This window comes from Propithecus coquereli, unplaced genomic scaffold, assembly GCF_000956105.1.
Source record: "Propithecus coquereli isolate 6110/MARCELLA unplaced genomic scaffold, Pcoq_1.0 Scaffold127, whole genome shotgun sequence".
Classification (NCBI taxonomy): Eukaryota; Metazoa; Chordata; class Mammalia; order Primates; family Indriidae; genus Propithecus; species Propithecus coquereli.
This window is the reverse complement of record NW_012136858.1, coordinates 4,288,990-4,309,609: the sequence shown is the minus strand read 5'-3', so window position 1 is coordinate 4,309,609 and position 20,620 is coordinate 4,288,990. Positions and strand designations below refer to the sequence as shown.

Here is a 20,620-nt window from a genome sequence, read left to right as displayed (position 1 = left end):
TCCCATGAGCATTATCCAAACTCTTAAAAGTTTAAATGACTTATTGCTCCCTCAATACCTAAAGTAATTATCACTAATTAACAAGCAAGCCATCTTTTCTTCTGATTTGAAGTGTCCTACAAATTAACTTTAGACAGCCTCTAATAGTGAAAAGAAAAAAGTCTAAATTTTTTAAGAAAAATGCTTAAACAGTATCTAAGATTTTGCTGCTACAATTAAAGCTAAATAAAATATGCAGATAAAAAAAGAATCAACCTGTATCAAACAAAAAATACAAAGAAATGTTTTAGATACATAATTCAAATACTCAGTAGCTCTCCTAACAGTTTCAATTTGATTTTTATTTCTTATACCAATAAGGCACTAACAATGGGTAATCGAAGTCTAACCCTGACCCCCCAGCCTGAAGTGCTTACTACCTACTTTGAACTCTTTATTTAAATTACTATACATAAAATTAACTTATTCTATCAATAATTAACTGATTAATTAGACACAGCTATACACCAGAATTATTATAGTCCTGTAAAGCAGAAAACCATAAATTCAAATAAGCAACTATAGAATGATCTTGAAGATATGTTTTTGGGTGAAAAAAAAAAAAGCAAGATACAATAGTTATCTTTTTTTTTTTTTTTTTGAGACAGAGTCTCACTCTGTTGCCCTGGCTAGAGTGCCATGGCATCAGCCTAGCTCACAGCAACCTCAAACTCTTGGGCTCAAGCAATCCTACTGCCTGAGCCTCCCGAGTAGCTGGGACTACGGGCATGTGCCACCATGCCCGGCTAATTTTTTTTTTTTTATTTTTAGTTGTCTGATTAATTTCTTTCATTTTTTTGGTAGAGACGGGGTCTCGCTCTTGCTGAGGCTGGTCTCGAAGCCCTGAGCTCAAACAATCCGCCCACCTCGGCCTCCCAGAGTGCTAGGACCTTTAATTTTTTTAAAAGAACAAACTAGTTCTGGAAACTATTAGGGGATTGTCTTTGTGAAAGAAGACTGGAGGTATGGGTGGGGAGGAGATCAAGTTTTTGTTGTATTCCCTTTCCCAGTGTCTGAATTTTTTAAAACTATTTTCAATATACTATTAAACATTTTCAATTAAAAAAATTAAAAATAAAGCAAAAGTAATTTGTCAATGATACACTGTCTTTTGACATCTCTTCCACTGTCATCTTGAAGTGATATTTAAATCTTAGTTTATTAATGTATATCCTACTAAAGTCTCCTGTACCTTATATCTCCTGTAATGCCTAAACCTAGGTCCTCACATATAATTGCTTTCTTAAAAGTACAGCATTTCATTTACATCAAAAGGTCACATCTTTGCTTTAATCAGGATAATTATGTATGCTGAATTTGTTACCCTCTTTAACCTAGTAAAAGCAAATTGTTTTAATAATTGTTTAAGTAATTGCTTGTAATTTCTGCTAGGAAGTAAAAAGTTTCTTGACCTCTCACGGTCAGTATGAATTATATTTAAATATAGCTGAAGATCATTTACCTGGACCTGTTCCACATTAACTATATTTCTGTAGTTTAGTAATCTCAATATGAAAAGAGTATGACTAAAAAAAAAAACTTCTTTCTGCTCACTATTTCTCAAAAGGGCACTATGGGTATCTAGGAAGAGGGATAAATTTCCATGTGGTGGGACTGTCCTGATCACTTCAGAAAATTTAGCATCCAAGGTCATGGGCACTAAATGCCCAGCAACAACCAAAAAACTGATTTCACATATTTCCAAATGCCCTTGAAGAGAGAACTGGAGGCGGAAAAAAGTATTATGCCCAGCAAAGTGAGAAGCACTGCTTACATATATGTGTGTATGTGTGTATATATGTGTGTGTGTATGTGTATGAATGAGCAGTATACACACACACTCTCTCCTACAACTGCTTTTCAACCTGCTAAAAATAGCTGTCAGTCACCAGACAATAAATGACCAATACCAGTTGCAATCAGTCCTCCAGCCCAGTATATAGTGCTGTCAGCAAACATCACACCCCAAAAAATCACTCTTCAACTATGACAATGGCTTAATTTTTCCAGTGAATGACTACTTTAAAATCCTTTTAAAACAAGTCCTCTGTTAGAATGCTTCACTGAAACTCCCAAATAAGTAACCTTCTATTGTACTTTACTTATCTCAGTTATGAAAGATATAAATCAGTTTGCTACAAGGATTTGTCTACTTTCCTCCAAAGATTGTAAACTCCTTGAAGCACAATCATGGTCGCCTAGCTCATATACAGTAGGTATTCAATAGAAGTGCGGAATGAGTGACTACTAACCCTGCTTCATACAGTAACTAGTCCAAGAGTTTCCAACTATAACCAATTTTTATACACAGTAAATTTTGTAATAATCCTGAAGCAAATAAATATAAGAACTTATTGGTCATTATCCTATATTCTTATACTAAGCCAATTTTAAGAAAATTAATGAGTTGACTATATTACCCATATTAAAGCTAACTTTTAAAAAAATGAGGAAATTTAAGAGTTGGACATGGTGTTGCACACCTGTAGTTCCAGCTACTCGGGAGGCTGAGGCAGAAGGATCACTTGAGCCCATGAGTTTGAGGCTGTAGTGCACTGTGATCCACCTGTGAATAGCCACTGTACTCCAAACTGGGCAACATAGCAAGACCCCACCTCAAAAAAATAAATGATACAATGAAATTTAAGATTTATGACACGCACTCTAATATGCCCATCCTCTACCTACCCATCCCGCCTCCCACTTAAGCCTTAAGCAAATTCTCATTTCAATTTGTAAAAGTGAGGCTTATTTCCAGGAAGTAACCCAATACAAAGAGCAAAACAATATCATTAACAATAAGACAAACATTTAATGACTTTCATTTCTATTTCTCAGAACTCAAGAAATGTTACTATCCTACCTCATTCAAAAAAAAAAAAGATAAGTCTATAAACTTGGGATCATAAGCAATTTCTATTTTTGTGGGCTTCCCTACATTCTCCAGAAATTCATCTTTTGCTGAGGTAAAAATTCAACTAATTCATTTTTTTAAACAAGTGCAACAATGAGGATTACACAAACACTGAACATGAACACTGACAGAATATTAACTCCGGAGCCCTCTAACTCTAACAAACATTTATTCATCTTTGCCTTCTTGAAGCATGTGACTATCCTAGTTTTACAAGAAATGTTTAAATAGAAAAAATTATATGATAATCTCAAGGTTAGAAGCCAAGACAATTTCTAGCTTCTAGTATTTCTAGCAATGTATTTAGAATGCTCCAATAAATTCTATTATTGTTAACCTCTGAATTTCACATCAAAGTGCTAGGTAACACTGGCTAACATACACTTTTAAAGAAACAGATGTTTCAAGTTACCTCCCATTTGACATTATCACTAACATAAATAGGTTAGTTTAAAAAAGAAATCCAGAAAATGTTTTAGAAGGAATCAAACATCAGATTCACTCTGTACCTCTTCAAATAATGGAGATCATTTTTAAGTGCACTTAAATTATTGTGGGATTATAGTGTATGAAATATTTTTTAATTTTTGAAATCTACAAAACCAGCATTTGTTTCATTATTGTTTGATGGTTTTGTCAGTAGCATCAGTCAATAAAAACAATTTATGTGTGGTAAGACTAATCACTTAATAAAACTAATACAGGAAATTACTTTCATTCTGATTTTTAAATGCTATTTCACCCATTTAAAAAATATCTTTAAGTGATAACTTTATGATGTCACACATCCTCAAAAAGTCCAGCTTGCATGAGATTCCACTTTCCCACAATTATTAATCCTGTTTATAAATACTTCTGCCAAAGAGTATTTACAGTAATTGGCCTTAAAACCATCAGTGGACACTAGTATGGGGAAAATCTCTTCTAGCAAAGCTAGACTTTAATACTTTTAACTGATTAAAAAGCTGACTCAACTTTTAAATGAAAGACTTCTTATTATGGGTATCTTACTGAAATAATTTTTATATCTAAAATAAATATTTATATCTACAACCAATTAAGAATGAGTGGGTACAGGATAAAGAAACAGAAATCTCAACAATTCTTAATACAAGGATTCAAAGGAATGTCTGAATCTCTAATTTTGCCACAGGTCTTCAAGAGACCTATTTACCTTTAAGTGGGGTGTTTTCACATTGCATATCCTCCTAGACAAGTCACCACTTGATCTCAGTCTTTGTTTTTAAGATAATGAACAGCCATCAACTAATTTGTGACAATAAAGTGCATACAGCAATGGAGACTCTTTTGTATGTGATCAAGTATCGCTGATCTTACAAAGGAAAGACTTCAGAATTAAGAGGCTAAAAAGGAAGTGAAAATGTAATCTACTCTGAAATGCTAAAATGGTCCACCATTGTTCGACCTTAAGGTCAACATCTTTTCAGAACAAATTCTCTATAATGATATACTCACATTAACTCTAAATGTGACCTGTACAAATTGTATCTTTTTTTCCTTGTTAAGAAGGTAATCTAACCAAGATCTTCAACAGAGCCAGCAACATCACCTTAAAATTTCAAAGGTAACTATAAGGCTTGTAATTAAGTCCAAATGTAGACCCAAACTCTCCGATTTCAATCATTAGCAAACAGTGCCACTAACATTCCAAATTCTGGTTAGAACGCACTTACTAGCAAACAGTGTCCTTGGGCAAGAAAAGGAAAGAAAGGTCTGAAACTGACCAGAGCACAGGTCCACATGAACCTCTCCCACTTCATCAAGAGGCCAAACAGGGAAGACTCCAAGAAATGGAGGGGAGTAGGGAGAACAGCGGGGGAGAAAGGGCAGAAGAAATCGTACTCCTTGAAGGGTGAAAGCAAATAAGAAACAGACTCTGGAAAAGCCTCCCTAAAGGGACATTCGACCCAGGAACAAATAGATGTACAGGGACAGCTCCTCTCCACTAAAGAGAGCAACCTTTACCACGATAGCGATGCACCAAGCAAGCAAAGGCAGGAGGGGACGACATCCGCCACCAGCCCCCTCCCAAACGTCTCGCCCAGCTAGAAGGGGTCGGTGGGGACTGCTCCTCCGAACATCAACAAAGGCCCCTTCAGTCCTAAGGCGAAACTCGAACAACAAAGGCCCGGAGACAGCGAGGACAGGGCCGGGGCTGGGGGCGGGACGGATGAAAGCAGGGAAACGCAAAGGAATCAAACCAGTGGGGGCGGAGGCCCTTCGGAGTGGGAAGGAGAGGCGCAGAGGCGGGAGGCGCGGTAATCCCCAGTGCACAATAAGAGAAGGAAGAAGAGGACCTGGCCTCCATTCTCCTCTTACCCTCTCCAATCCTCGCCGTCTACATCTCCTCAGCCGCCTGGACCGCGCAGTCCCGAGTTCGGGGAAGGAAAGGGGAGGGGGAATTTTCCGCCCTGACCACAACTCCCTTCCCCCAGCCGGGAGCTGCAGACAACAACAACCGCCACAACGGCAGTCACACAAAGGCTCCTTCCTTATACTTCCCGCTCCCGGCCGGGCGGCCGCGCCGACGATGCCAAGGCAGCGGCTATCACTGCTCGGCCGCCTGGCGCTCGCTCGCCCTCTTCCCCCTCTAGCTGGGGAAAGGGGGAGGGGACCCCCGGGCGCCCTCACCTGGCACAGCTGCTGACAGTACTCGGTGGCCGCTTCCACGGCCGGCACCCGGCTCTCCCGCAGCTGTCGCTCCAGCTCCTGGAGCCGCTCGCCCAGGCGCTGCAGCTCCGCGACGCAGCCGCCTTCGCCGCGACTCAACCTCTCCTGCTCGGCCTCTTCGTCCGCCATCTTCACACCCCGCTCCGTCGCGTACGCACCTGGGTCACGTGATAACACAATGCCACGTTCGGAGGGGTCACGTGCCGGGCGCGCTTGCACGCCGCCGAGCACGTACAAAAGGCCCGATGGGGAGGCTGGGGGGGCGGGGAGAGTGGCGCGAGAGAGCCCGAGGGAGGTGAAGGCAAGGGGAAAGGAGAAGGGCGGGGTTGGGGCGGCGCGGAAAACCGCGGTTAACTTACCCCGAGCGGGAAGTGGGCAGCAGCGGCTGAAAGGGGCGGGCTGGTGGAGGCCTGCTCTCGGTCACGTGGGAGCCGCGACGGGAAAAAGCCTGGGGAGGGGCCGCCTTCTGCAGCGTCCCTCCTGTCCTGGCTTTCCCCAGCCCCCGAAGTCTTCTACGGAAATATGCCCCTGTTCCCCAAGAGGACGGCACAGGGAGAGCTCTGGGTGGCCGGGCGTAATGGCTGCATTTGCGGTTGGTCTGTAAGCAGGCCAGAGGAAGAGGAAGAGGGAGAAGGTAAAACCCACCCATGGACCACAAGCGTGAGAGCCAAAGCTGCACTATGAACTGTCAAAATTGTCTCTGACTTCTCACCAGGCAGGGGAAGAGGAATCAATTGCGTGAGGTACCAGATCTATCCCGCTTGACTCTTCTCTTCAGACACAAGAACGCCTGTCCCCGGGAAACATTCTCTAGGGGGTGGAGGCAACAAAGGAAAATAACAATTGGGTCAGAGCAGAATCAGGTTCAATCGTCTGTGTGGAGAACGGAGCAAATTCATGAGAAGCATAGTTTAAAATAAGTCAAACAGACTATGAACAGACCAGATGATTTTTAAACCACAAAAATATTTCTAGAATAAGTGATGTTTACCGTGATTTAGACTCTACTACACATTACAGGAATCAATCACCGACACTGAAAACAGACTATATATGAAAGCTCTTGAAAAGAAAGTAGGTCAAGAAAAAAAAAACAGCGATAAGGACTTCATTAAAAATCATAACCGAGGAGAGGAAATTGAAGCTAAAATAAAACAAGGTTGTCAAGAATTATTATATATATCAACTGCATTGTTTTTCTTGGTGTTATAAATAGAGGTAGCACTCTGAACCACATTTTACTTACAGACTAGAAGGAATGAATACTTGGCACTTAAACAAAAGAGTAGAAGAGGTACTACAAAAATCCAAGTGCTTAACTCTAAAGTTCTTAATAAAACTAACATTTTGTTAATGTTAGAGCATTAGACAAGAAACCTCTCACAACTGAGTGAATGCTTAACAGAAATCCAGAAACGATATTGAGGAGGCAGCCAGCCTTTTCACTTATTCTATTTTTCTAGTACGAGCATCTAAAATAAAAAGTTACTATTGTGTGCAGTGCCCCTTTTCAAGAGATTTCTAGTATAAATGGAAAGTGTTCTAGATAGTATGCATTGTCAGAATGAACGTTTTGTAATGTATCCGTGGTAGTGATGTTTTTAAAGTGGTATTATACAAGGTGACCAGGCATAGTTAAACCCCTTATGAAAAACAGTATCAGTTACTGTTACATATTAACAAGGTAGAATCTTCAAATGTTTACTCATGGAAAAGACTGGGGAGTACATGCAAAGGCTAAGGAGAAAGGATATAATATTATCACTGAGAGCTGAAATAGCAACAATTAAGACAACTACTGATTTTTAATATTTGCAGCTCACTTTCCCAAGTGTTTTAGATTTCCCAACTAAGTTTTGCCAATTTATGTTATCTTAGGATTCCAGTGAAAAATATAAAAAGTCAGAAATATGAGATTAGCTAAATGTTACAGATATCCAAGGACAGATATTACAGTTTAGCAAAGCTCATATTCACTTCAAGTATAATGGCTTACACCCCACCTAATCTATATGGACTGGAAGAAAAGAGGGGAGGCAAAGAGAACTATATCCAAAGAGAAATATATCTAAATATTAATTTTCAAAATTGCCTGAGAATGTAGGTCATTCCTACTTTTCTCACATGATAACCCTAAAACTAAAGAGACGATTATAAGCAAATTGAATTTGAGCACTATTACTGCCAGGTAAATGTCCATCGGCATGGGCAGCCATGTCATTCACTTTTATTTGTTATCTGTGAACCCTCTCTCTCCATTCCTTCCTCTTTGCATATACATAGATGTGTTGTCTATAGGAAATGTAAAGACTGGAGGTGAGTGGTGTAATTAATACTCATTTATTGAGTATTTAATATTTACAGGCACTGCTTGGTTGGGGAAAAAATCAGAGGTGAATAAAAACTATCCCTGCCTTGAGGAAGCTTGCAGTTTTGTGGAAAAGTGATCTGCAATGACAATATATACAATATGACAAGTGTAATATTATGAAAATGCATGTGGGTTCAACCCAGAGCATCAAGTAGTCTAAGATGCTAACTCGAATGTCCAAAGAATCCCTACAGAAGTGAAGGTTTTTATTTTTTAATTAAATAAGTTTTGATAATACTGTCCCTTGACAGGTCAACCTTGTCTTGGAGATCTCAGAAATCTCAATCTTATCCATAGAAAAGGTGTATCAAGAAGTATGCATGACTTCTGCCTAAGTCCACTTGTTCTTTAAATACCAAACTGTCCGCTCATAGGAACCAACACACACACACACACACACACACACACACACACCCTCTACTTACTGAGATGTTCCTGGGGGAATTCGGAGGCCCGGTCCATCAACAAAACAAGAATAAGCCCCTGAGCAAAAAGACTCCACGTCTCTGGGGAGCTCAGTATCTGCGCCGTGAGTACCCATGCCCATTTTGAACACAGTGCGACTACTATGGACGTGGTATAATCATATGAACCTTCACGCCCAAGAGACTCGATTTCTGAGTAAATCTGGGAGACAGATTTAGACCCCTACCCGCCACCTCCGCGTAGAATAAAGCTGGGGAGACCCCTGGGGGAGGGGACAGATGTGCTTGCATCCGGGCCGCGCGTGTTGCTTCACGGGTTCTCCAGGCTGCACCGGCCCACACACGCCGGTACACTCTTTTTTTCTGGAATTCTTGAAATAGCAGAGCCTAAGGACAGGAATGGAGGTGGGTTGTGTCGGCTACAAGCAGGCGGGCGCAGAGCCTGGGGGCCACTCCGGGGATTTAGGGAGCGCGGCGATTACAGACACCGGATCGCTCTCAGGTTAGGGCGGGGCAGGTCCTTCCCACCCACTGCCCAGAGAAACCCCGCAGCCACGACCTCGCCCGAGCATGCGGGAGAAAGCCTGAGGCCAGGGAATGGCGGAGAGCGTGCGCCACTGTCTGGGCGCTGTTTCTTCGTTCCCGGCTCTCGCCCTGGGCCCAGGGACGAGAAGGTACGCAGGCCAGGGCCCGGGGCGGGCACCAGCTCGCTCCGTTCTGCTCCGCTAACCCTGTCTGCGCCTCCCCACTCGGCGGAAGCCAGACTCTGACCGCCCCGCGGCTCGCGGGTGTTCGTGTCCTCCTCTGGCCGCCGCCGCACGCGAGCTGGCCAGGCCGGCCGCTGGGCGCCCGCAGCCCCGGCATTTGCTGCCGCGGCTTTTCCACCCAGCACTGAGGATCGAGCCTGCCTCAGCGAGGCTGTGACACCTGGTTTAGGAGCAGCGGCCTCCTGGGCCTCCAGGCGGAGAGATTTTGGAGCTTCTCCAGGGCGCAGCGGGGCGCGGGGCCTCCGGAAACCGACTGGAAGGGGATGCTCGAGTCTGTCCTGCTGAGGCCGTGGCGCGGACACTGCTGCCTGGTCTCGAGCAGGCTCAACCTGCTCTCTTCCAACGGGCTGGGCCGCCGGGCCCCAGACAGGCAGCCTCTGGATCTCAGACGTAAGGGACCGAGTCTATCCGAGTTTGGCCCAGTGGAAAAGCATCCCAGAGTCTGGGAGCCAGTGCTGTGTCCACAGGCGCAGGAGAGCATTGGTAAAAGCGCTATTGAGATTGGTTAAAAACACACCACATTTTTCCAAGGAAGACATTTTCCTTTAGAGAAACAGTAAAAGGAGTCAAATGAAATGCTGAAAACATTACGGCAGGTGCTGTGCCACATATTGAAACGATTGAAAAAGCACAGGAAACATCGGACTCAGATTTCAGAGGATTAGATTTAGTCCTTGTGTTCTTACCAGAGAAGAGATAATATATATATATATGAGCAGGTAATTAAAAGAAGGGGGATTTTTTATTGTCTATTTGGATATATTTTTTCCTTCCCATAAGAGAAAAAGCCAAATGCAAATGAGAAAGAGTAATAACGTTTTAAAGAAAATGCTTTTAATAGACCTTCGATTATCCTAAGATGAAAATAATAGTAAAATAAAGGAAAATAAAATCTTGGAAGCCAAATGTGCTGTACACTGTCTCTGTAGAGAATCCTTGAGTTGGTTCATAGCATTTTTCCAGAGAAGCAAAGAGAAATATAGAAAATGCCTTTCCTTTCTTAGATCTCTAGGTTTTAATCACTATATCTCATTTACCTCATCAGAAATCCAGTGTTAGCAAAAAATCAATGTAACTTTTGTGGCAGTTGGATTTAAAAAAAATAGGACTGTCAAGATGTGATGAACCTGGAAATGCACAGGTCTCTTTTCCCATTTTAGGACATGAACTTCTTAGGAGTTCTGATTTCTGTAGTTTTATCATTTTTTCATTTATTTATTTATTTATTTATTTTTTTGGACGGGATTTTGCTCTGTTGCCTAGGCTGGAGGGCAGTGTTGGGATCATAGCTCAGAGTAACCTCAAACTCTTGGGCTCAAGAGATCCTTCCACCCCAGCCTCCCCAGTAGCTAGGACTGCAGGCTCTCACTACCAAGCCTGGCTTCTTTTTTTTTGATATGGGGTGGAGGGCGTGTCTCATGTTGCTGAGGCTGTTCTCCAACTCCTGGCCTTAAGCAATCCTTAAGTAATCCTCCCACCTTGGCCTTGCATAGTGCTGGGATTACAGGCATTAGTGACCGCACCTGGACTGATTTCTGTGATTCTTATAGACATATTCTTCAATATAACAACAATAATAGTTTAAATGGTACTAATTTGAGTGGTATTCTATTCATATATTGGGCCAGCATCATTCCTACCAAGTGCTTACCTGTTATCACATCTTTATAAAAATATTCTCTTACTGTTCCTCTCCCCAAATCCTCCATAACCAGGCTCCTCTGTGAAGCCTTCCCTGGTCTGTTCTGGCAGGGTAAAATCTGGGTGCAACATCTGTAAACAGAGTAGATTTGATTAATTTGTTCTTCTTTCTCTTAGGTTCCCCCTGCCCCAGCCATTTTTATTTGGAATCTGTCATTTTGCCTTTTATTGCAATCTATGGATGAGCCTCACTCATGAGCCTCTATGCCCTTTGAGGCTAGAAACTATGTCTTATATGCAGCCTACCTTCTCTAATACCCTTTGGCAAGTTGCAGTGTAATAAGTAGTCAATAAATACCCATTAATCTAAATTCAATTCCATTTATATTTGGCAGTCATATATTGATTTAGACTTATTCTCATCATTATCTGAAATATCCTAGACTCTACAGAGATCAGATGCCCTCTAAACCTTAGGACTTTATTTACAACTGTCTTTAAAATATTTTAAGAGGGCTGGGTGTGGTGGTTCATGCCTGCAATCCTAGCACTCTGGGAGACTGAGGCAGAAGGATCGGTTGAGGCCAGGATTTCAGACCAGCCTGAGCAAGAGCTAGACCTTGTCTCTACAAAAAATAGAAAAATCAGTGGGGCTTGGGAGCATGAGCCTGTAGGCCCAGCTGCTCTGGAGGCTAAGGCTGGAAGGTCACTTGAGCCCAGGAGTTCAAGGATCCTCCTGTAGCTAGGACCACAGCCGGGAGCCATTGTGCCTGGCCATAGGTCTAATTTAATTTTGCCTTCGCTCTTGCATTTTGTCATAATAGAGATTTTTAAAATCATCTTCTCAAGAGATTCTGAATTTCTGATCCAATTGTTTTAACATGATTGATTCTTTTCTCAATTTATTCACCATGAGTTTACCCCTTAACATTGAGTGCACTGCTTAATACAGGCGCTTGTTACCATCCTAGAAATTTAAGTTGAAAATAAATATAAAGAGATTATCTCTGACTCCAGATATGACTTATTCTCTAGAGAGGGAATTATCTCAGACCAGAGCTCAAACTTTTATGTGTGTAAGGAGTACTTAGACAATTTGACTTAAATGCAGATTCTCAGAACACACCTCTAGAATGTCTGATTCCATAGACGATAGACTAAGGTTAGGCCCTGGAAACCTGCATTGATAATTATTACTGCAGGGCCTTTCAGATCATACCGTCCCAGACCTGTGGTTTTCTAATTCTGCCTTCCCTTTCGTCTTTCCAAATCAGGGCCCTTTCACCAATTTTGTAAAAAAAAAAAAAATTCCCGAACACCCTCTTTCTGGCTCTACCCACCATGGGCACAAACCACTTTAAAACAATTATCATTAACTCTTCATAATTTCTTTAAATCATCCTAATTATCCCAAGCATTTGTTTTGTAAGCCTCTAGTTCAATGCCTGGCATGTAGTGGGTACATTCTCAATAAATGTGCATTTTCCAATCCTATGCATTCTCTAGCAAGGTTACTTGCTGAGGACGAGAACTCTATTACTCTTGGCTGGGCGTGGTGGCTCACGCCTATAATTCTAGCACTCTGAGTGGCCGAGGTAGGAGGATCGCTTTGAGGTCAGGAGTTCAAGACCAGCCTGAGCAAAAGTGACACCCCGTCTCTACCAAAAGTAGAAAAAATTAGCTGGATGTGATGGCCTGTAATCCCAGCTACTCGAGAGGCTGAGGCAGGAGGATTGCTGGAGCCCAGGAGTTTGAGGTTACAGTGAGCTATCGCGATGCCTCTGTACTCCAGCCAGGTGGCAATAGAGCAAGACTCTGTCTGAAAAAAAAAAAACTTTATTACTTCTTAACCACCCTTCAGAAGGGGTATGCAGGGTTAAGAGGAAGCAATTTCAAAACTCTCCCTGTGTTTATCTGCTATGATAAAAGGCATTTTACTTTTTATACATGTAAGGGTAAGTGGAAAGGGAAGAAGAAAGACAGTTAAAAATTTGATTTGTGAATTCCAAATGTCCATGGTTCCAGTAGTTCCTGTGAATTCCATATGTCAATGGTTACAGTAGATCTTATAATTGAGAATTAAGTGACATTAATTTTTAAATTATAAACAGAAGCGATATTTGTGGTAAAAGTTTCAAGCAGTAAAGAAAGACATGAAATAAAAAGTAAAAATCTTCTTTCCCCATTCCTGACCTCTACTCCCTTCCTATTACTAGACTCCTTTAAAAATCTTCTTCTGCATATATAAGGGTTTATGGGTATATCAGCACCCTATTTTCTTAAACAAATCAGCTTATACCACCCATTTGGGCAGTTTTTCACCTTGCTTTTTTCTTTAATATTTCATTTAGAAATCTTTTCATATCATATTATTTTAATGATGATATGATATTCCAGAGTATAAATAAAGGTAATTTAATTATTTCATCAATGAGCAATTAGCTTATTTCCATTTTTTAACTATTAGAAAGGATGCAGTGACCTTCCTTGTGCATATATCTGATCATCTGAGCAAGTAAATATCCATGGGATAAATTCCCCAAAGAGAAGTTGTTGGATCAAAAGCAATGTGATTTAATTGTCAGATTGCCAAATTGCCCTTCCAAAATGCTGGAGCAATTATAGTCCCATCAACAATGGAAAAGGCAGCCAATTTTCCAGAAAGTCTTAATAAAAACTGCAATTTATCAAACTTTAAAAACAATCATAGTTTTAAGATAATTTCTCACTTTGATGAGCATTTCTTAAATTTTAGGCCAAATTGAGCATCTCTTGTTCATTGCTACTATTAATTTTTGAAAGGTGCAGTCAATTAAAATCAGATTCTATTTTAAGCAGTTGTTAATTCTGTGTAACATTAATATAAAATTCCATGAATATGCTGTTGTTGAAATTAATTGTTTATTAATTTTGATGTTAAAATATACCTTGGGGGGATAACAATCTCTTAAGTCAATAAAGGAATATTAAGACAGGGCTAATGTTTCTTTCTTTTTAAATACTTGTGCCATTAGAATAGCTTTTGGGTATATTATTCCCCATATGAATTAATGATAGAAGGTAAAATGGGTTACTGAGTTTGTACAGGAAACGTGCAGTGTAGCAAGAAGGTAACTTCCTTTGCCTTTGCTTCAGGATGCCTGCATCTTGCTGTCACTTTCATTCCACCATAGAATTTTCTTCTCTGGTGCTCTGCCCTACTTCGAGTGTAGAAAGCGCTGAAAAGCACTGAACTGTCGGCAGCACTGGTGCATCATTTAGAAAGCAAGAATCATTTCTTGCCTCGTACTGACTGGCACAACACAGCAGGGGTGTAAAGCTGAAAGGAGAAACCATGAGAAATTTGTTTTCTTTTTCTGTCAAATGAATAAAACCAGGACTTCAAAATGAACCAAACGTTCTTCAAATGAACCTTTAAGAGTAAAGTCAAAATATTATTTTTTTAACTTCCAAAGGATCCGTATGTGTTGCTCCTCACAAAATTGTTAGAAACCACTCTGTACATATTTGTTTGAAATTATAACGCTAAAACTATGGAAACTAGTTTTATAGCAAACTCGGTCTTGTGGAGTATTTTACATCTTTCATATACTTGAGCTATTTATATGTGAAACAAAAGACTATTTTTAAAGCAGTAGCTGACCGCCATTACTTCCCTGTGTAAGTTTTTTGCACTAAAACCTTTCACAATTACTCCAAATGCTCTCCCTTCAAAGCACAGCAAAAGCAAGGCACCTCATTCTGTTAAAGGTGGATCCAGATTAACACAAGTGCTTTGCAGCGTGCCATGCAGAATGCTCAGAAAATCTGTAGTGAGCACCTTCACGACTTGAAGCCCAAGCTCATCGCTTCTACCTCTGATCTCATAAAGCCATTTTCTGTGGAAAATAGCTTCCTTGTGACACATTTTCTACTGTTCTGTGTAATGGTTAAGTTTCTGTTTGGGGGACATAGCTTCTAAAATCCTTAAAACCCGAACTTGTGTCTTAGTCGCTCAAGGTATTGAATGATCAATTTTTTCCTTGTTTTTGCTTTTAGTGACATGTGGTTCTATTATTTTGCATCTTTGATCAACTCCTGAAACTCCTTCAGGTTGCTAAATGTTGTTTCTAAGTTTCTACCATCAACCTTTTCATTACACCCTCTACTTTTGCAATCTCATTCATTTTCATGGCTTTGATTTTTATTTTGATGAATATAACTCCTAAATCACATCTCAATCCTAGATCTCCAATCTGAACTTTTCCCTGAGCTATAATTTCTCATATCTTGCTTGCTGGACAGCTCCACCCAGATGTTTTGCCAGCATCTCAAACCCAAAATGAACTCATCAAGGTCTCCTCTCACTCTTGCCCTCACCCAGGCGAAGCTTTCTCTTGATTTTCCTGTTTCTGTTCAGGGCATTACTATCTTTCTAGGTTTTAGTTCCAAACCTTGAGTCCAGTTTTGACTCTTTTCTTTCCCTTTTTTATGTGCCATAGGTTTTTCAGACTTGCCAACGCAATCTTAGTATCTCTTCTCTTCCCCATTCCTAATGACTTCCCCCATTGGTTCTCATAAATCTCTCCTAAGGAAAGGTTTCTTAATGTGTACCTTTACCTTCTGGCTCTTCCCATTTTGTGTTAAGGATTTCCAGCTACACCTAGAGTCTAAAGGATGACTCTGATTTGAAGGCAGCGTGGTCTAGAAGAATTGAACCCTCAAATCTGGAGTGAGCTAAGTGTTGGGGATTGCCTAAGTCACTTTGTCTCTCATTCCATAATTCCTCATTTGTATTGTGGATAATAACAATTCCTACAAACTATAGTTGTTGTAATTGAATGAAAGTATGCACATAAAGTGCTTATCCCTGGCGCTAAGTTAGCACTCAATAGATGTTAATGGTTATTATTATCATGTCACTTTGCTACTCAAAACTGTCACTGATGCCATAATATCTGACAAATGGTACAGCTCTAACCCGCATTTCTAACTTTGAATCCTACTTAATCACATCCATAAACTCTCTTTTTTCTTTTCTTTTTTTTTTTTTTTGCCTGGGCTAGAGTGCCGTGGCATCAGCCTAGCTCACACCAACCTCAAACTCCTGGGCTCGAGCGATCCTCCTGCCTCAGCCTCCCCAGTAGCTGGGACTACAGGCATGCGCCACCATGTCCGGCTAATTTTTTCTACATATTTTTAGTTGTCTGATTAATTTCTTTCTATTTTAGTAGAGACGGGGTCTCGCTCTTGCTCAGGCTGGTCTCGAACTCCTGAGCTCAAGCAATCCTCCTGCCTCGGCCTCCCAGAGTGCTAGGATTACAGGCATGAGCCACCGTGCCCGGCCCATAAACTCTTTTTAGTCACGCATGCTGAACTGCTCTCCACACACATTTCATTTATCTAAGATGTGTCTTACTTTCTGGTTTGTTTTATAGCTATTTATTTAATTTCCCCTGTCTTAGTCAACATTCTGTTAGTAATAACTACCTCATACTTCCATTACAGTAAGTTAAATAAAAAGGAAGGAAATCATTAACTCACATGTGAGGGCTAGCTAGGGACTAGGAAGCTTCCAGGAACCATGGGAGACATCCCCTCAGTCACTTTCATGCTGATGCCACACAGGCTCCACTTCTTTCTGTACATCAGCTTCATTTTCTGCCCCTGCAAGTTGGCTTTCTCTGCTTTTCCCTATACCCAGCAGTGAGGCACCTCTTCTATTTATACCTCCTTATTTCCATCCACTTAGTTCTGCACACAGATCAAATGACCCTGCATCCTATTCCCAAATTCCTGGGAAAGAGAATCAGATCAGTATCCAGTCTAATCCAGTCAGTAATAGCAGCGGGGCAGGTCATATCACACAAACATGGCTGCCAGCCCCCCCGCCATGTGTTCAGAGCAGAAAATGAGGTCATTAGAGCATGAGTAGTATTTTGTCATCTTTATATTTTCTTACCATTCTTGCAACTGTGCCTGGCATGGACTCCTTCAATATGTATTTATTGAAAGAGTTAAAGTTTCTATTGTGAGATTGCTAAAAACAATACTAATATTAAAAGTGAAGTTAAATTTATAACTTACTTAGTCTATAGTGAATGATATAGACTTGATTAGAAGCTACAGGATCTCATAATGCAACAGAAAATTTTGCCAAAAAATGAAGGAAATACTTGAACATGTCTAAACAAAGGAGTTTTGAAGAAATGTAGGAAGTCATCTTTAACTCATCTTTCACTCATCTTTTTATGTATTAATTTTTTACAGACAGGGTCTTGCTCTGTTGCCCAGGCTGGAGTACAGTGGCACAATCATAGCTCACTGCAGCTCTGAACTCCTGGGCTCAAGCGATCCACCCGCCTTAGCCTTCCCAGTAGCTAGGACTACTGGCACTTGCCACCAAGCCTGGCTAATTTTTTTTTTTTTTTGTAGAAATTGGGGGATGTCTCTATGTTGCCCAGGCTGGTGTTGAACTCCTGGCCTCAAGCAGTCCTCAAGCAATCCTCCCACCTTGGCCTCCCAAAGTACTGGGATTACAAGTATGAGCCACCACCCCTACCCATTAACTCATCTTTAATAAAACTCCATTTTCTGTAAAGCTTTGTGTGCTTTGGAGCCCGTTACAAAAAAGACACTGATAGACAAGAAAGTATCCATACAGTGATGGTGATAAGAAGATTAGAGAGTATATATTAGTTTTCTAGAGCTGCTGTAACAACGTAGCACAAATTGTGTGGCTTAAAACAACAGAAATGTATTGTCTTATGGTTCTGGAGGCTAGAAATCTGAAATCAAGATGCCAGAAGGTCCAAGTTTCTTCTGAAACCTGTAGGGAGAATACTTTCTTGCCTCTTCCTAGCTTCTGGTGATGATTGTCAGTTTTTGTCATAAATTAAGTTTTTGTCATAAAAAACTGACAATCATTACCAGTTGATTTGTAGTGGTGGTTCATATCTACAGCATTCAAATTTTTACCTCTTTTGTCACAGGCATTCTCCTTGTGTGTCTACGTGGCATTTGTCCATGTATCTATATGTTACATGGCATGTTTCTCTTCCTATAAGCACACTAGTCATATTGGCTTAGGGCTCCACCCACATGACCTCATCTTAATTCAATTACATCTGCAAAGACTTTATTTCCAAATAAGGTCACATTTACAGGTACAAGGGATGAGAACCATAGCATATCTTTTTCAAGGACACAATCCAACTTATAACAGGTTATGACCTACAAAGAGATCTTTTAAAGTTCAAATATATTTTAGTCCAAAAATGAGTCTAGGAGGATATGATAAATTACAATAAATACTGGAGTGCTGTGGTAGTCAGAATAATGGTTCCTCATAGATGTCTATGGTAAATGTGTTAGGTTACATGGCAAGGGAGAATTAGAGTTGCAGATGAAATTAAGATTGCAGAAGGGGCCAGGCGCGGTGGCTCACGCCTGTAATCCTAGCACTCTGGGAGGCTGAGGCAGGTGGATTGCTTGAGCTCAGGAATTTGAAAACAGCCTGAGCAAGAGCGAGACCCCATCTCTACTAAAAATAGAAAGAAATTGGCCAAACAATTAAAAATAGAAAAAATGAGCCAGGCCTTGTGGCGCATGCCTGTAGTCCCAGCTACCCAGGAGACAGAGACAGGAAGATCAGTTGAGCCCAGGAGTTTGAGGTTGCTGTGAGCTAGGCTGATGCCAGGACACTCTAGACCAGACAAGAGAGTGAGACTCTGTCTCAAAAAAAAAAAAAAAGATTGAAGATGGAATTAAGGTGATTATTCTGAAATACCTAGGTTAATAATACGGTGGAATCATAAAGATCCTTTAAATGTGGAAGACAGAGTCAATAGAGGTCAGAGTGACTCAATGGGAGAAAGATTTGACCAGGCATTGTTGGCTTTGAAGATGAAATGGGGCCATAAGCCAAAGAATGTAGCAGCCTCTAAGAAACTGAAAAAGGAAAGAAAATGACTCTCTCCTAGAACCTCCAGAGGAAACATCCCTGCTCACTCCTTGATTTTAGCACAGTAAGACCCATTGGGACTTCTGACCTCCAAAACTGTAAGAGAGCATATTTGTATTGTTTTAAGCCACTAAATTTGGAGAAATTTGCTATAGAGGGAGTCATAGGAAACTAATACAACTGCTAATGTCATAAAAGGAAAGAAGATATTCTTTAAACTGATTAATTTTAGCATAATTAGGAAGAACTCGAAACTTTAAAATGAATATATTTAGGGCAGATGTTAGAAAAAAAGAATAATATGACTCATATAACAATTTATCAAAATCTGCTGCTAATGTGTTACTGATGGAGGTAAAGACTGCTACATTAAATAGACATGAGATTCTTGATACAGAGAACATTTCCAAATTTGTTCAGTGGCATATACTTGGAGGTCAAGTAAGCATTTCTATCTTATTATTTGTGCTTTGTTTCCCTTACTAAAATAAAACTTACTAAAATGAGTTGTATGCCCGTTAGGGTGTGTTGAATTCAATCAACATAGCTGGCTTTAGAATTTCAGTTTCCCTAGCAGTATCAGAAAGTTCACCAGTGTAACCAGCTTCCCCTGGGGAAGATTGCCTTCCTGTGTAATTTGATTTCCATAGTTACATAGAATGAAAACCTGGCCCCTTGAAAACAAGGTATTGATCTGGTAAGAATCTATCCTATTCTTATTCATAAAAGCTGTCTTCAGTTGTAGGCATATAAAGTTCTGAAAAATCACCCTATTTTAAAGGAATACTAACTAAGACTTGCAGTGATGATTGTTACCCTAATTTGACTTCTTTCTAACTTTTCATAGATTACCATATATTGAAGTGGAATCATATTCTGCAAAAAAAATGTTAGCTATAGAGAAATCAAGAAGTCTCTGGCTCTGACCAGAGGCCTTGAATTTTCCTAAACTGAAAATTTTAAATGGGCCTTATCCATTTTTGGTTTTTTGGTCTTTTTAGCAAAATACCTCTGACTCTAAATTACACACCAAAGGGCAGGAGAAGTGGGGCAGATAGCTCTCTGAAGCTATTATGGAGGGGTCAGAATGACTATAGAAGAGTCTGGGAGCCACAAAATTATGTTCAGTCTTACAAAATTCCCAATTTCTTGCAGAGATTTATTTCTAAATTGTTAAATTTTATTCTGTTGAAGTCCTTAGTCCCTTCCTTTCCTTTCCTTTACCCTATTATCAAACTTCCCCAGGAAGTTTCCTTTATAACCTCACATATGCATATACATAGAGCATTGGCATTTCAAATAATACTGAGTTCAATTCAGTGAGGATAATGTGTAAAAATAATTGCTGCACATTCCTTCAAATCCAGAGACAGTGCTTCTAGCACTGTTGATGCAGTAGCATGTCAATATATGTGAGCATAATTCTTTGGTTAAAACTCAACCATGAAATTCCTCCTGGCAGGTGGGAGAAATTTGTAGGTAGGTTCCAGAACCCAAAGAAGTAGTGTGGCTTGGACTATGACAGGCTATGATAAAGGAATAAGTACCCATATTAAAAAGGATTATTCCATATGCAGGGGGCAGGCATTCCCAGGCACTGTAAACAAGGAAGAAGCTGATCTACGAAAAGTTTGAGGCAGGACAACAGATCATCTAGCCAGGTTCTTTTGATATGTATGCCCATCAATAGAAAATTTTCAATTTTCCTTAATTTTAGCTATATATTTCCCCTTCTACTCCCAGTATCAACTGGTAGCATATTCCAATTCAGGTGCTACAACTGCTTTAATAACTTGACTTTTAAGCTTGTATCTTATCTCATTTTAGTTC

General features: G+C 40.4%; 1 protein-coding gene across 1 annotated transcript in view; it reads right to left on the bottom strand.

Annotated features, from left to right (window-relative positions):
* The window catches only part of ZNF292 (zinc finger protein 292), an 88,105-nt gene extending 82,297 nt beyond the window's left edge, over nt 1-5,808 (bottom strand). Inside the window, exon 1 of the mRNA XM_012638251.1 lies at nt 5,606-5,808. Coding sequence (XP_012493705.1) covers nt 5,606-5,773 — 168 coding nt within the window. The 5' untranslated portion in view covers nt 5,774-5,808. The remainder of the gene's footprint in view (nt 1-5,605) is intronic.
* Nucleotides 5,809-20,620: the final 14,812 nt, after the last annotated feature.